At 34.2% G+C, this 17623-nt stretch overlaps 1 protein-coding gene and 1 non-coding gene across 4 annotated transcripts; one reads left to right on the top strand and one right to left on the bottom strand.

Annotated features, from left to right (window-relative positions):
- Positions 1-10753: 10753 nt before the first annotated feature.
- Positions 10754-10836, bottom strand: TRNAL-UAA (transfer RNA leucine (anticodon UAA)). Its single transcript has one exon. It is a non-coding gene; the product is annotated as a tRNA-Leu (tRNA).
- Positions 10837-10912: 76 nt separating this feature from the next.
- Positions 10913-15115, top strand: LOC145030864 (splicing factor U2af small subunit B-like). Of its 3 annotated transcripts, XM_078979302.1 has the most exons (7): positions 10913-11283; positions 12014-12100; positions 12195-12276; positions 12487-12613; positions 13564-13970; positions 14145-14182; positions 14878-15115. In XM_078979302.1, the coding sequence occupies exons 1-5, from the start codon at positions 11047-11049 to the stop codon at positions 13964-13966; spliced, it is 936 nt and encodes a 311-aa protein (XP_078835428.1). In that variant the 5' UTR covers positions 10913-11046; the 3' UTR covers positions 13967-13970; positions 14145-14182; positions 14878-15115. The 3 variants fall into 3 exon arrangements, with proteins under 3 accessions (XP_078835428.1, XP_078835426.1, XP_078835427.1); XM_078979300.1 differs by lacking the exon at positions 14145-14182; XM_078979301.1 differs by lacking the exon at positions 14145-14182 and having other exon boundaries at positions 14803-15115.
- Positions 15116-17623: the final 2508 nt, after the last annotated feature.

Below are 17623 nucleotides of genomic sequence, written 5' to 3'. Positions count from 1 at the left end.
GGCATACCCCCAGAATGAGATTGGTAGCGAAGCTCGACTCATCATGGAACGAACCATGTCCAACAAGGTTCGATTACGCCTCTCAGCCACACCATTCAACTGCGGTGTCCTGGGAGGTGTCAATTGTGAGACAATCCCACATTCCTTTAGATAGTCGAGGAACTCTGAACTAAGATACTCACCACCTCGATCGGATCGAAGCATCTTAATGTTCCTGCCCAATTGATTCTCGACTTCCTGTTTAAATTCCTTAAACTTCTCGAAAGTCTCTGACTTATGCTTGATTAAGTAGACATATCCATATCTACTGTAATCATCAGTAAAAGTCAAATAATAACGATTAGCATCTCTTGTGGCATGTTTGAATGGTCCACACACATCCGTGTGTATAAGGTCCAACAAACCTTCACCCCTTTTACACGAGCCTGTGAAGGGTGACTTTGTCATTTTTCCAAGTAAGCATGATTCGCAACTATCATTTGACTTTAGGTCAAACGACTCCAAGACTCCATCCTTTTGGAGTTGGCCTATGCGTTTCTTGCTTATATGTCCAAGACGACAGTGCCATAATGATGCTTTATCCAAGTTATTATTATTAGGAGAATCAATACACAAAACATTATTTCCTGAGTTATCTACAATAGATACAGCTTCATACACACCATCACAAGGTAATGCTTTAAAATAAAGTACATTATTAAAGAAAGCATTAATCGAACCAACTTCATTATCAAACGAAAAGGTGAAACCTTGTTTGTACAATGCATGAAAGGAAATAATATTTCTTGCCATTTCTGGCGAATAACAACATTTATTCAAATCTAAATTTAACCCACTACTTAGCGATAAAGTATAAACTCCAATCTTGGTGACAGGTGTAACTTTCCTATTCCCCATGATCAAGTTTATTCTTCCTTGCTCCACATTCTCACTTCTTCCTAGTCCCTGCAAGTCACAACAAATATGAATACCGCAACCGGTATCAAGGACCCAAGATTTAGAATGGGGTGAGTTATTAGAAATGATAGTGTAAATACCTGCATGGTTGGGTTTGACTTTCCCATCCTTCACATCTTGCTGGTACTTTGGGCAGTTTCGCTTCCAATGAGCTTTTTCATGGCAATAGAAGCATTCAGCCTCTTTTGGGTCAGAAGAAGGAGTAATGAAACCTTTCTTGGTTCCACTTGAAGAAGAGCCATCAAGGGTCCGAGCCTTGGTACCCTTTGAAGATCTCTTTCTCTTCCTCCCTCGACTCTGCCCGATTGCCAAGACCGGAGTTGAGTCTGGAGTAGGAGTGATAGCAACCGACTTCCCCTTAAGACCTGTTTCTGCGGTCTTGAGAAGTCCCTGAAGTTTGCTGAGGGTGACCTCTTCCTTGTTCATGTGATATGTCATGCGGAATTGATCATAGCACGATGGTAAGGAGTGCAAAATGATATCTATTGCAAGCTCCTCAGGGAAGTTCACATTGAGCTTCAGCAAACGATCCACATACCTTTGCATTTTCTGCATGTGGCTCGTGACGGACTCTCCGTCCTTCATCATGGTTGTTATCATGGAGCAGATGACTTCGTACCTCTCTTGTCATGCACTTTGATGGTATCTTTCCATCAGATCTTGGTGCATTTCATAAGGGTAGAAATCTTCATAAGACTTTTGGAGTTCAGCTGTCATGGTGGCCAACATGATGCAAGCCACCTTGGTTGCATCTCTTTCATGAGTATGAAAGTCAGCGATCTCCTGGGGAGTTGCAGTGGACTCATCAATTTCCTTAAGCTCCTTGTCAAGGACATATTCTTTGTCCTCGTAGCGGGTAATCATCCTGATGTTTCTGATCCACTTATTGAAGTTGGATCCATCAAAGGTGACTTTCCCACACAAACTCATAAGAGTAAAGGAGCCATTAGGATTCGAGCCAGAAGCATTGTTTGAAGACATCTGAAAGAGAAGAACAAGTTTAGTTTAGATTTAAGAGAGTCCTTAATAAAACACCCAAATGTAATATTAAGGCTAGGATCCAATCACAATATAATATAACTTAGAAGAGGTATGCCGTAATCTAAGCTATACCATATTTGAAAGGTAGGTGAATGACGATTCACCAATTTCCACCACGAAAACCGAAATATTAGATATTTAGTTTTTGTTGGTTTCAGAAATTCCTAGATTCTTTGAGATCCAATGAACTTTTCAAAGGCATGTTTCAATCTCGGGAGTGCCCTCCAGGTTTTGTGACTGGGATGCCGAGGATCACAAAACGAGGTGTGAAGTAACCATGCAAATCATTGGGTACCCTTAAAGTTTATCACTCAATCGATGTGCCGGTAAACCACACACGCTCCACCGATACTATAATAAACCTTAAGTCACCCTTTACCTACCTTGTTAAGTCCAAGTTAGTGTGCCGGTTAACCACACACGCTCCACCAACGACTTAGACAAAGTGTAAAGTGTAATTTCATGGATTAGCACCTTATTCACATTTTTCCTAAAGTAACTAAGATTGGGAATTTAATAAACATTTAGTTACTTTATTATATTCATCATACTTTGAATGAGAATTTATAAGTCCTTGTCTTACCCGTTCGGCTAACGACCCTCCACCAGTCAAGCAAGCGGTGGGTGAGAATATTCACCCATTAAGTCACCATTTTATAGGCAACAACCTTATACCCACCTTATAGACCGGCTTCGTGAATGAGGCGTACTAGCGGTAAGACGACTTTATTCTTATACATATATATATAATTATTAAATTATCATAATATAAGTATAAGGGTTGAATTTTAACTTTTAAAATTCTAGGGGTTGGAACTAAAGTTTTAACTTAACTTTACTTGTTCCAAAACTTGAGGGCAAGTTTTGTAACTTTCAAAACTTTTCATTTCTTGTAACTTATGAGTTTAATAGAGTCATAAAATGAAGACTCTTCATTTTTTATAACTCTTGTGTTTTCTTAATGGTTTTAATTCAAGTGTGACTCTTGGTTTTTCCATAACTTAAGGATAAGTTATGGACTCCATTAAAACACATTATGATCAAGAATTAAACTACCAAATAGGTTACAAATAATTCCTATGATCATCTAAAATATCATAAGAACAAGAACATGAATATGAACACAATCAAAAATTACATAAAACTTTGTAATTTTTGATAACTAGTTGTTGTAAATGAATTAGCAAGACATTACACCACCAAAAACAAGTTTACATTTACTAAAACAGTTTAGGGTAATGTTTCTAATTCATTTTCCAGCAACTGAATCGAAATTCTGCACTCATTCGACCCTACTCGCCGAGTGCATGAACATGACTCGCCGAGTTGGTTGAAGATACACATGGACTCGACGAGTCCCCCCTATAGACTCGACGAGTCCATTCGCAGACAGCAAAATTTCCGATTCTGTTTTCAACTTTTAAGCACAAATAAGAACAAACAAGCCTAGGCTCTGATACCACTGATGGGTTTTGAGCATTCTAACACTTCCTAAGTGTACATGCAACCCTAATAACCTTGGATCTATGTTTGTCTAATTTGTCATGCAAAGTTGATTTCCAAGGTTATATTCCTATCTAGCATACATGGGGAACAATTTTAACATAAAGTATAGATAGAATAACTTACCTTGTTGTTGCTTGTGTTCCTTGAAACCTTGTGAGCCTAGCACCCCAAGTGTGATGCCTCAAATGCTTCACACAACACCAAATGCTCTTGGAAGAACTTATGAGAGAATACTCACTTCTCAAAATCGGCCAAGCCCTCTTGTTTCTTAGTGTGTAACCGATTTAGGAGGAGATCATGTTACTTATATAGTGTTGACACATCTAGGGTTAAACCCTAAAGTGTCATGACTCTTCATTTCCATGATCCATGGGTTTGTAACTCCCATGGAGCATCCTATGGGTGGAACCCAACTTGATGATCCATGGAGCCTTTTAGCCCATCCAATTGCATGGTGCCATGCAACCCAAATGGACCATGCCGGGTCGGGTCAAGTACATACCAGAAATAGTTATGGACTTAGACACCTTATCCAACAGTATACAACCTAGGAAATGATATGTTGCATATCGATTCTTCCAATAGTTTGGATAAAGCGTGCTTGTGGCATTGTTGTCTTGGACATGTCAACAAGAAGCACATAACCCAACTCCAAAATGCTGGAGCGTTGGAGTCATTCGACCTTAGGGATCATGACATGTGCGAGTCTTGTTTACTTGGAAAGATGATCAAGTCACCCTTCACTGGTACTCGTGAAAGGGGTGAGGGTTTATTGGATCTCATACATACCGATGTATGTGGGCCCTTTAGATCCACCACAAGGGATGAGAACTGCTTCTATGTGACTTTCACCGATGATTATAGCAGATATGGGTATATCTACTTAATCAAGCACAAGTCAAAAACCTTTGCAAAGTTCAAAGAGTTTAAGCAAGAAGTGGAGAATCAGTTGGGCAGGAAAATTAAGAAGCTCCGATCCGTTCGAGGAGGTGAGTACCTTAGTATTGAATTCCATAACTACTTAAAGGAATGCAGAATTGTTTCGTAATTGATGCCACCTAGGACACCACAGTTGAATGGTGTGGCTGAGAGGCGCAATCGAAGCTTGTTGGACATGGTTCGTTCCACGATGAGTCGAGCTTCGTTACCTATCTCATTTTGGGGGTATGCCTTAGAGAATGCCACCCATATCCTTAATTTAGTCCCAACTAAGAAGGTTGCCAAAACACATCACGAGATGTGGACAAGAAAGCTCCCTCGTTGGCCCATATCAAGGTTTGGGGTTGCGAGGCTTTCGTAAGATGAGAGACTCACAACAAGATCGAACCTCGTAAAGAGCGGTGTATTTTCATCAGATATCCATAGAGGTTCTTTGGATATCTCTTCTATAGGTCGAGTGACAATGTTGTCTTCGTTGCGAGGATAGGGGTTTTCAGAGAGCGAGAACTCATATGCCAAGAGGATAGTGGGAGGCAAATTGATCTTGAAGTGCTTCAAGAATCAAGTGATGAAGGAACCTCTAAGACTGGCTCTCAACCCGAGGAGGAAACTCCTATTGAACTGATTGATGTGTCCTTACCTTTTAGACGTTCCAGTAGAGTTAGTGTTCCACCCGTATTATATGGTTTCCATATAACTGCTGAGGGTGATACGTTTATTAGTGATAATATACTAATAAATTTGGATGAACCTAACAAATACAAGGAAGCCATGGCATGCCCAGAGTCTGCAGAATGGAAAGAGGCTATGGACAACGAGATTCAATCCATGTATGGCAATCAAGTTTGGAAATTGATTGACAATGTGTCAGGTCGTAAGATGGCGAGGTGTAAGTGGATCTTCAAGAAGAAGACCGACATGGATGGGAAAGTACAAACGTATAAGGCGCGATTGGTTGCGAAGGGCTTTACTCAAACTCCCGAAGTTGACTATGATGAGACCTTCTCACCAGTAGTGAAGATTAAATCTATAAGGGTTATGCTAGCCATAGTTGCGTTTCATGATTATGAAATATGGTAGATGGATTTCAAAACCGCTTTCCTTAATGAGAAGTTGGCTAAGGATGTTTACATGAGTCAGCCAGAGGGTTTTGTCAATGCAGAGCACCCTAATAGAGTTGCAAGCTTGAGAAATCCATTTATGGATTGAAACAAACATCTCGCACTTGGAATCTTTGTTTCGATGAGAAAGTTAAAGAGTTTGGTTTCTCAAGAAGCATGGATGAGTCCTGTGTATATGTCAAAGCTAGTGGGAGTATAATTAGCTTTCTTGTTTTGTATGTGGATGACATACTGCTCATAGGAAACGACGTCCCAACCCTGCAGGAGGTTAAGCCTTATTTTGGGAAGTGCTTCGCTATTAAGGACCTCGGAGAAGCTGCTTGTATTCTTGGGATAAAGATATTGAGAAATAGGAGTAAGAGATTAATAGGACTTAGTCAAAGTACATACTTGGATAAAGTGTTAAAGCGTTTTAGCATGGAGAATTCCAAGAAAGGAGAGTTAACAATCCAAAGCAATACCAAGTTAAGTAAGACTCAAAGCTCGAGTACCGAAGCCGAGATAGCAGAGATGAGCCGAGTACCTTATGCTTTTGCAGTTGGCTCAATCATGTATGCTATGATGTTTACTCGCCCTGATGTGGCCTTCTCTTTGAGCATGGTCAACAAATATTAAGGGAACCCTGGTAGAGCACATTGGACCACAGTAAAGAATATTCTTATGTACCTACGAAGGACTAAGGAATGGTTCCTTATCATCGGTGGGAGTGATGATTTAAGAGTGTGAGGGTATAGTGATGCCAGTTTTCAGACAGACTAAGATAATTTACGCTCTCAATCGGGCTGGGTCTTTACCATGAATGGAGGAGCAATGACTTGGAAAAGTTCCAAGCAGGATACCGTAGCTGATTCAATGTGCGAATCAGAGTACATAGCAGCGAGCGAAGCGTCAAAGGAGGCAATATGGATAAAGAACTTCATTGGAGACCTTGGAGCTGTATCGGCCATAAAGGAGCCTATGGAGATTTTCTACGATAACGAAGGTGCGGTTGCCTTAACCAAGGAATTGAGGGATCATGGCAGATCAAGGCATATCGACAGAAAATATCATTTCATTAGACATCGGGTAGAAGAGGAACTCCTCGTAATAAAGAGGACATCGTTAGAGGAGAACCCAACATATCCCTTACGAAGGGACTAAGTAGGGTTAAGCACTTGTAGCAAGCTAGCATCATTGGGCTGAAGGACGATATTAGTTTTAGTGATTAGATAGCTTTTAGAAGCTTGCAATATATAAATTGTAATTGACATTTTGATGATTAAATAAAGGTGTTTTATTTATAAGTAATGTTACTATCTTGTGTCAATTATTTACTATTTTTTCGCATTGCATGTTTTAACTTCCTAACTAATAAGATTATTTAAACTATCCACAGTTAATCATACGTTGGAAGTAAGTATGAAAGAAGAATGTCATGAATTGGCTTGTAGATTGTGTAAGTGTTTAGACATAAAAAAAGTTTGTTGCAACGTTCATGAGTGCTTATGAAATATGATTTGAGTATTGGATTAGACCCGCTCCCACATGAATCACTTCATGGAATTTAATCACGAGTGATTGTGAGATGATAATATCATATAATCTTTAAACCTAGATATATGAGTTGTTGTTTACGAGTTGGTTGTGCATTGATAATGCATAAACGCATTAGTAACTTGATGTAATAAAACGTATTATTGTGTACGATTTGATGAGTAAATAGTACAAGCATATAAGTCGAAGTTTATCTATTCCATTTATCCTACGAGGGTAAAAGCGATATCTTGGGCCCCTCAATGATTTTGTTTTGACTTATGTGACGGGCCCGGTCAGGACTGAATTGATGTGTTCAGTTAAGTTCTATGTCAGGCAAATCATAGATCGAGAAACAAACTGTTGGACAATAAGTATGCCTATGTTCCATGTAATTGTCCACACGATATCTTGAGAACAGAGGATTATAAGATCCCTTATCTAAAGGATGTGTAAGAGTTCGACAACGACATTTGAGAGCTATGATTGCTAATCGAATTTTGAAGTTGTACTTGCATTTATAGTTATTAGACTTATCCAAGTGGGAGACTGTTGGATTAGGTCTCTAAGCCCATAACTATATTTGGTATGTACTTGACTCGGTTGTAGCATGGTTCTTTTGGGTTGCCTTCACCAAAGTAACTTGACTGGATGAATAATGGAGAAAGAGGTTATTATGGTTTATTAATATATTATATGAATAATATATTAAATGAGAAATCATGTTTTTTAATTAATATTGGTCAATAATTAATTTAGAATTGATTTTGTGGTCAAAAGAGATTAATTAAATCAATAGGACTAATATTGTAATTATAAGATAGTTACAAGGTTGGGCTTAGGATCCATAAGGAAGCAATGGATAGATTCTATGTGGGAGTCCACATAGAAATCGTCCAAAGGGCCTTTTGGAAGGATCATTTGGGCTGCTTAAGGACTAAGCAACTAGATTAGGGTTTTGACTAAAACCCTAACTGCTCAGCTATATAAGGAACCCTTAGGATAGCTAAAATTAGCCACTTGAACCCTAAGAAGGACAACTAGCCGATGTTGAGCCTCCTCCCTCTCTCTCTCTCTCTCTAAGATTCTCCAATTGCTTTGGTGTTTATGATCTATTTGAGGCATCACATTTGAGGTGCTAGGTTCTCAAAAGCTCAAGGTCATTTAGCTACAAATAAAGGTAACATTCTAACTTGTTTATTAGATGTTGATTTCGATTTTTGTATGCTAGTATTATGGTTTGTAAGCTTTGGATGATTATTGCATGTACAATTAGAAAAACCTAGATCCAAAGCTTTAGGGTTAATTTGCATGTGCAATATAGAAGATGTTTTGCTCATAACCTAACAGGGATGTCATCGTCAATACAAATACATAAGTACAAACAAGTCTTAATAGGCCTTACAAAATCTTATTATACTAATGACCTACAAACTCCTCAAATCTCTCATCATCCATGTGCTTTCGTACCACTACCCGTGATACACATAAACTGAGTGGGTCATGTTTGGGAGCCTGGTGAGCATATATGGTTTTCAACGCACATTAATTAAGTTATTTGATTATATATTTCACATCAAATAATTTACCTGGTTACCCATTCTTGTTATTCTCACATATTGATCCTAAAATATTAACCTCAAGGGACCTATCCTAAGGATCATCATCAACAACTGGGAGACAATATTGCTTGGAGGATTCCCTTAGCACTATATGTTAATAAGGCAATCAAGGGGGGATGGAGTACATCAACTGAAAAAATAGTTCATTAACACCTACATGTTGTAAGCTTGATAGCGTTCCACTAGACTGTCTAGAATAGTCTGTGGTCGTCATATGTACTCTGGTAGATGAGTGGTTCATCAAAAGTCAAGGCTTCTCATCATCATCTCATTATTTCATCTTTCATTACCCATCACTACCTGATATATTTTTTATACGAAAATACATATACGATTAAAGTTGGTAAAATCATAATTATATATCATAGATACCAAGTAATGCAGATAATAGGCATACATAACATTTAATCTTCTAGATACTTTATATTTATGTGTAAGCTGAAAGTAACTATGCACTCACATGATAAAATAGATGGTTGTAAATTGGACAATGCTTCGCTTCATCACTTAGCTTTTCCTTGGATGTGACCTAGATTCAATTATCACTAAGTCTTAGTGTAATATTTCTTATGGCTAATTTAATAGTCTAGATTCATCAACAATCTCAATGTCTACATCAAGATCTATCAAGTAAGGAGCAACCATGTAACATCATATCAGAGGTAGGATCCGTTTGATATACATAGTATATTGTTTGAAAATCCCACTTTAAACACCTCACTAAATCTAGCCTAGACATCACCCCCCGTAAGTAGATCAATCAGTATAATGATTTGGAATCACTGATAAATTTTATTTATAAATTCATAACAACGACTATGCATATAAATACAAGTTACACTGAAAACAAAATAATTGTAGCTTAACTTACAAAGATTTTCCTTACATAAGTCCGAAAATTGCACTGACAAAACTCCAACTTGTTAGCTACTAATGTTGGGCACTCCAGGACCTCAGAGCTTCACCAAAATACCCTAAACACTAAGATTTCTCAGGCTAATGAAGAAGAAAATCGAGAGAGAATGATAATTGAGGTGTGAAGAATGCATGAACTAAAAGATGTTATTTATAGACAAAATTTGTCCTAGACGCACCGTGCCTCTTAGAGGTGTGCGTCGTTTTGACAATTGCATTAAAAATGTATCTCTTAGACCGTATAAGCATTTCTACAAATTTGCTTTCTTTTATAAAATTTTAAAACTCTTCAATTTTTTCAATAAAATACATTTGAAAAATCAAAAAAATATTTTTCTAAATTGTTTAGAAAAACACTTTCATAACCATATTATTCTAGTTTTGCTATAATACGTAAATATCATATAAAAATATGTAATAACCATATGTAATTTCAGATCAATTATAAAAATAATAACATGCATTAGAAAATGAATGAACACCAATTATTATATTATGTTTGAATTTACGAAATAAATTAGTGTTTGTAGTTAATTTATCTTCGAGTTTTAAAAATATTGAAGTTAACCTTAGTTGCAATCTAAGAGAAAACCAACATATAAACAATAATTTTGTAGCATTTATATCATGAGAACTATATTAAATATTATCATGCTAAAAGGAGGAGCCGAAGGGACAAAATCAACAACTAAGAGGCCAGAAGACATGTGAAAGTAGAAACCATAGATAGAGCTGAGAAGAGAAGTGATTGAACGAATGTTATTTCACGTTAGTTTCTTAACTCTCGCTTACATATAATCAAGATTAGGACAAAAGATATATCAATAAAAATGTTTCAACTATTTTATCGTTTGCTACTTAGTTTATATTTGACATACTATTTATGACATGTCAAACGTAACATTAATAAAAGTATGTTGATACATTTTGTCATTTGCTATGATATTAAAACCACATAACCACGACAAACAAAATGTTTAATAAAGTCGGAGAAGATATAATTATTTAAACATTAAAATTGTATAAATATGTGTCATTTATATATCTATTTGGCTACTTGTTTATTTTAGATATACTTTAGTTGGATTAATAAAATCAAATTGTTAGTTTGCAAGAAATAAAAATAAGAAAAGATAAGATTGCTGGCTATGGGGTTCGAACCCATGCGCACTTATGTGCAGAAGATCTTAAGTCTTCCCCCTTAACCACTCGGGCAAACCAGCTATTCATGTGAGCATATTCGAAATTAATTTATTTATATTATAATAAGGTACCTATTATAAGTAGCTGCCGTTTCACAAAAGTTTCCTTCTCCCCCAAATTTCCATCGTTGTGGAACAAGTAATTAAGCGAACCTTAATGCTTTCCACATAAACCCTAACCCTAATTGCTACATCTCCAAATAATCAACTCGTATTCAAAGCAACCGAAGAATGGCGGAGCATTTGGCGTCAATTTTCGGTACAGAAAAGGACAGAGTGAATTGTCCCTTCTACTTCAAGATCGGAGCTTGTCGGCATGGCGACAGATGCTCGAGGCTTCACACCAAACCCAGCATCAGCCCCACCCTATTGCTTTCCAACATGTACCAGCGTCCTGATTCCATCACTCCAGGTGTTGATCCGCAGGGTCAACCCCTTGATCCTCGCAAAATCCAAGATCACTTCGAGGTTTTAACCCTAATTTTTATGAATTGTGTCAGTAATGTTGGATTTGTTATGTGTTTATATCATAGATTTCGTGCGTTAGATATTAATTTTTGTTTTAGCTGTCATCTGGCCTGGTTTTGTGAGTTGGTTAGATGAATGGACACGATTAGATGAAAGATACGCACTTTCTTTTGTATGAATAAGGAATACCCGTAGATTTCTCCTAATTCATACTTAAATGGTGTTTTAACTTGTAAGCAGGAACATACGATTTGATTATACATTTATACATTCCATGCTGTTTTACCTTGATGTTAATTTGGTGATAGGTTCATTTGTATCTTTATGACTTGTGAGCTAATTCTACATGTAAATGTGGCTATTATTCTTAGGGAGTTTGCACACATGCATAATGCTACTGGAAGGAATGAAATCTTAATGGGAAGTTGAAGAAATTGTAATCCTTCACATGTTTGGTTGATGGAATGGAACTCAATATTAGAAGTTGAATAATTATAAAGTTTTCACTTATATTAAATATTTTATGTTTCTACATCTCATTAATATAATGATGCTATTATGCTCTTTCAATAAACAAGAGAGAAATGTAATTAAATTCTTTGCCAACTAGTGGATAAACATATTATACTTTCTACCACGGATTTCATACTCCATTTTTCTTCCTTTTTAAGGTTTTAAATATATTTTATTTGTTGTGTTTCCCCACTTTACAACTACTGTTCTAATGCAGGATTTCTATGAAGATTTGTTTGAAGAGCTGAGTAAGTATGGGGAGATTGAAAGCCTAAACATATGTGACAACTTGGCTGACCACATGGTATAATACTATAATATTAACTTACTTGAAATTGATCAATTTCATTATGCTATTTTAAATTCTTGTTAAATCAAGTCTTGTTATTTATCAACAGGTGGGGAATGTGTATGTCCAGTTTAGGGAAGAAGAGCATGCTGCAAATGCTCTTCAAAATCTCACTGGGAGGTTTTATGCAGGTATACACTTTTTCTTATTTAAATTTACAATTACAGCTATATGTTTTGTGTTTCTTCTAAGAGCATTTGAATCAATACAGTCACACATCAAGATTTACTCTAACATAAGATATTACAACTTGAAATCCAATTTATGAATGGTTAATTAATCGAATTTAATAAATAGTTGATCATATAGTGTCTTAACATAAAATAATTTATATTTTTCAGGGCGTCCAATCATTGTGGACTTTTCTCCAGTGACAGATTTTCGTGAAGCTACATGTAGGCAGTATGAAGAAAATGTATGCAATCGTGGTGGTTATTGCAACTTCATGCATTTAAAAAAGATCAGTAGGTCAGTTTTTTTGTTATTTTCTATTCTACTTTAAGTTTTTATTATTTATATATATATTTTGTTAGAGTTAGTTAGTTTGTTTGGATGGAATGGAATGACAAATCAATCGAATTTACAAGATAATGGAATGGAATGAGTTATTACTTTCTATTATCTTGTTTTGTGGGCTTCCAAGAATGGGAATGAATCTTTATAATAATTTTTATAGAATATGTAAATACAATGCTTAAAATAAAGGGTTAATCTTATAAAAGACCTTATATTTTGTGTTTTTTTCCGGATTAAACCTCATCTTTATTTTTTTCATGAAAAATACCATATATTTATTATTTTTTTCTGAAAGAAACCTTCAACTTTTTTTTTTTTTTTTTTTTTTTTTTTTTTTTTTTTTTTACGAAAAACCCTCAACCCTCTAAATGTCTCCAAATAAATTCTCAAGTTTTTTAGTTTTTCCTGAAAAAACCCTCACATTTTACATTTTTTGGGGTTAATATCACAAAAGACCTTATATTTGGTGTTTTTTCCGGATTAAAACTCAACTTTATTTTTTGCCTGAAAAAGACCTTGTATCTTTTCATTTTTCCGAAAAAACCCTCAGCTTTATCTTTTTTTTTTTTTTTTTCTGAAAAAAACCCCTCAACCTTCTAAATGTTTCCAAATAAATCCTCAACTTTTTAGTTTCCTGAAAAAACTCACATTTTACATTTTTTTTCGGAGAAAATGAGTAAAAGAGTCGGATCGGAAAAAATGAAAAAAAATACAAGGTCTTTTCCAGACAAAAAATAAACTTGAGGTTTAATCCAGAAAAAAAAAAACTCAAAATATAAGGTCTTTTATGAGACTAACCCTAAAATAAAACAAAATTTCCTGAAAATCAAACAAAATGGTTGGAATCACATTCCTTCACTTCTATGGAATTAACCATTCCATTCCTTCTTTGATTCCATCAGAGAGTTAAGGAGGCAATTATTTGGAAGAAGTCGAAGAAGAAGAAGCCGAAGCCGAAGCCGAAGCCACAGTCCCCATCGCCACCGTGGCTACGACGAGCGCGGTGGCCGGAGTTCCGGAAGAAGGGCAGCCAGCGGTGATTACACCGACTCCCGCCGCCGCCACCGCAGCCGGAGCCCCGGTCGACGCAGCAGCGGCCGGAGCAGAAGCCCTGGCGGCAAACGGAACCGTAGTCCGGTCAGGGAAGGCAGTGCGGAACGAAGGGCAAAGATTGAACAATGGAATAGGGAAAGAGAACAAGCCAACTCCCGCCCTAAAACCACCACTGATAATAATAGTAATGAACAAAATGGAGATGAGTATTATGATCCACGTCAGCAGCCACATCAGCAATATGATGACTAGATTGGTTTGTTCCTTCATTCTCTTGTTTTCTTTTTTCGTATTATAAATCATGCATCATGCTTGAAAATTTACAGAAAAAAGAAAAAGGAAAAAAAAAAATAAGGTTAAAAGTAGATTGCTATTTCTTGCATTTAGCTTTAAAAAAGATATAGCTTACAACCCACTTTTCACTGTGCAGGAGTACAGGGTACAGGTTCACCAGGACTCCTGAAACATGTGATTGTTTGCATTTCAAGTTCTTGAAAAAAAAAATTATATTTACATTTTTTTTTCTGGATTAAATGCATGGAAAAGAAAAAAATACAACATTCAACAATTCATTTCTTTATAGGAGTCTAATCCAAATACAAAGCAATATGTATATTTTTCAATGTCTAAGGTCATCATTTGAAAAACAATTTGAAACTACAATTCTATAATTAGAAAAAAATATATTTTTTTCAAGTACAATGCCTTATTAAGAAAATATTTAAAGGAAAATATATTGAAACAAAATGAAAAGTAGGATGTCGTGTGGATTAAATTTGCAATAAAAGAGATAGTAAATTAGCCAAGGTCAAGTAACACAAGTCAAATTGGTCAATGTTGGGATAAGGGCGTTTAGGTCATTTTCCTTATTTCTTCATTAGATCGATTTAATAGAAAAGTATAAGTAGAAGTTTAGGGTAAATGTTTGTTTCTCGAAACCTTTGTATTCTTTCATTGGGGTGGTAGGGATGAATTTGTATAATGATGTATAGTTTTTTTTTTATTAAAAAAAATATATATATATTTGATTTTTGTATTGGAATATAAATATGATGAAGAAAGAAATGTGATCTTACATAATATTCTAGTTTTGCAGGTTCAGGTATCCCTGCATGAAGGATGATGCCTTATTAATTGGAGCTTACGATTATTTTTGTATACAGGTTGGTTGACTTTACTAATCTTGGAAGGAACAAGTTGAAGATGACGTGGCATCCTATTTTATTATTTCTTGCAGTATTTGTGTTTTAGTTTCTTCATCACAGATGGTGTTTGAGGTTTGTATCAAGTATCAACAACTTTTTTCTGTGCGCTTTGGTTGTATGGAAAGTTGAAGGATTTAGCATTCATATGATTTGATTTGACATGGAGCATCCATTATAAATATGAGTTTTTTCAATATGTTTTTTCTTTTCCTGCCATGTCATTATTTCACAAAATATGTCTCGTAGACTAAGGATAAAATATTAATCGAATTTTGAACAAAAAAATTTGTTGCATTGAGCTTATAAATTTATAAAGTCAGTTTTCAAATATTTTGATATATATATATATATATATATATATATATATATATATATATATATATATATATATATATATATATATATATATATATATATATATATATATATATAAGGAAAAGTGAATATACCCTTAAGGGTATATAAGCTTAGGTACCCAAACTCACCATAATACGTCATTTTATTTGATATATTTATTATAATGTTCTTCAACTTCAATCCTTAACTTGATTTACTTTCAAGATTTTCAAAATTACATTATTATCTTCCTCTTACATCACATCTTTTTGACGAACATCAATTAGGTTATATATATTATAGTTGAAAATGAAAATTAAGTAAGAGGAAAATAAATGTGAAATTTATAAAAATCTTTGAATGAAATCAAGTTAGAAGTTGAATTATAAGAACATTAGACAATTACAATGTATATATATAATACAAAATGACGTAGTATGGTGAGTTTGGGTACCTAAGCTTATATATCCTTAAAGGTATATTTACTTTTCCCATATATATATATATATATATATATATATATATATATATATATATATATATATATATATATATATATATATAGGTTCATGTGAGACGGCCTAATTTTGTAAGATCGTGAGATGTATTTTTTAATTTTTTTTTTATTTTTTATTTTAATTTTTTTTAGTTAATTCAAGTTCTGAAAATAATATTTAAAAAAAGAATTTTTTTATTTTTCCATTTATTTTGCATTTTAAAATTATTTTTTAGAATATTCAGTGTAATATTCTATTTAGAATATTTCATTTACTTTTCAAAAAAAAAAAAAAACGGGATTTTTATTTATTTATTTTTTTTAGTTAATTCAAGTTCCGAAAATAATAATTAATTTTTTTTTTGGATTTTTTCATTTATTTTACATTTTAAAATTATTTTTAGATTTGGTGTCACGGTCTCACAAAATTAGAATGGTCTCAAATGAACCTGAATGAATATATATATATATATATATATATATATATATATATATATATATATATATATATATATATATATATAAAACTCATGCACTACATAGTTCTCACAAATAATTTAATAAATATTTGTTACAAGTACTATGTTAGTGCAAAAACTCCGATAATAGCGGTGAAAAAATGCAACGGAAACATAACCCTAATTCAATGATTAATCAAAAATTGATTGCAAAATCTTGAAACTATAGTGGGAAAAAGATAGGTTATAAGGAAAGTTCAGGGACTAAAATGCAATAAATCCTAAATACTAACATCATCCAATAAATTATTCTCGTTACTCTTTGTTAAAAAAAATATATGCTAAAAGGGTAACGTCACCACCTAACGGCGACGTGACACGCTTGACACTTGTACACTGACAGCTCAGCTAAACTGGATTGAAGTTGACTCACGTGATTCTTTCCAAGTTTACGAATTACAAAGCCGCCTTGATTTCATATATCTATTTCAAAGTTACAGTTATACCCCTATTCTTTCAACGAATTTACTCCTAGTACCACCAGGCTGTTATTCATCGATAATGATGATAACTGGACGTACATGAGGTTTTGCAGATGACAATATTTTTTTTTGTTCTTTTTTTGTTTTTTTACTGTGCTAACTGTATCATTGGTATCGGAGAGCTATTTGACGACAAAATCTTCATTTCATATTTTCTTATTTCTTATTTCTTTTTCCCTAACAGTTTTGAGAAATAAAATGTTGAAAAAAGTTTAATGAGTAATTGAAAACATCAATAGTCAAACTAAAAAAAGGTAAAAAAACATGTTGACTTATGGGTATAAGTTGTATAAAATGTCTCATAATATATACAATAAGGATACGTATGATATAAACATAAATTTTTATATGTCAAATAACAAAATCTACGAAAAAGGAAGATAACAATGTAGGTAAACCTTCTCGATAAATGACAGTTTCTATCTCTCGTATACAAATTTCACAAAAAAATTGTTGTGATTAGTTATCTCTTGTTTTAATCTGAATAAATCCAAACAGATATATCTGAGCTAAAATGAATTTTATAAAATCACTATAAGATGTATTATATACAACATATAGATGTGTGTGTGCTTTCACAGAGTAAAAGCATTCGTTTTATCTCATATGCCAAAAGTGAAGCACTACTCACCAATATTTTTATTATATATGGAGACCTAACAAAGTTTGAGTAGTTAAAATGTAGGGGTATCAATTCATGACACGACACAATAAAAATACATGATACAAAACAAAATTAAGACGAAACTGAAATTCGAATTCGTGTTCATGTTAAATATAAAAAAAACATGATGGCGTGTCATGTTTGTGTTCAAAATTCGATACAAAATTGACACGATTTAATATTTATTTTTCATGTTTATTGTGTTACG

The sequence above is a fragment of the Lactuca saligna genome, chromosome 2 (assembly GCF_052625555.1).
Source record: "Lactuca saligna cultivar CGN05327 chromosome 2, ASM5262555v1, whole genome shotgun sequence".
NCBI lineage: Eukaryota > Viridiplantae > Streptophyta > Magnoliopsida > Asterales > Asteraceae > Lactuca > Lactuca saligna.
The sequence above is the reverse complement of the archived record's forward strand: the minus strand, read 5'-3'. Positions and strand labels throughout refer to the sequence as shown.

Bases quoted from the DNA above. Each gene is read 5' to 3' on its own strand.
- LOC145030864 (XM_078979300.1), top strand. From the start codon at position 11,047: ATGGCGGAGCATTTGGCGTCAATTTTCGGTACAGAAAAGGACAGAGTG. The intron at 12,277-12,486 runs GTATACACTTTT...TATATTTTTCAG, and splicing joins CACTGGGAGGTTTTATGCAG to GGCGTCCAATCATTGTGGAC. The intron at 12,614-13,563 runs GTCAGTTTTTTT...TGATTCCATCAG, and splicing joins CATTTAAAAAAGATCAGTAG to AGAGTTAAGGAGGCAATTAT.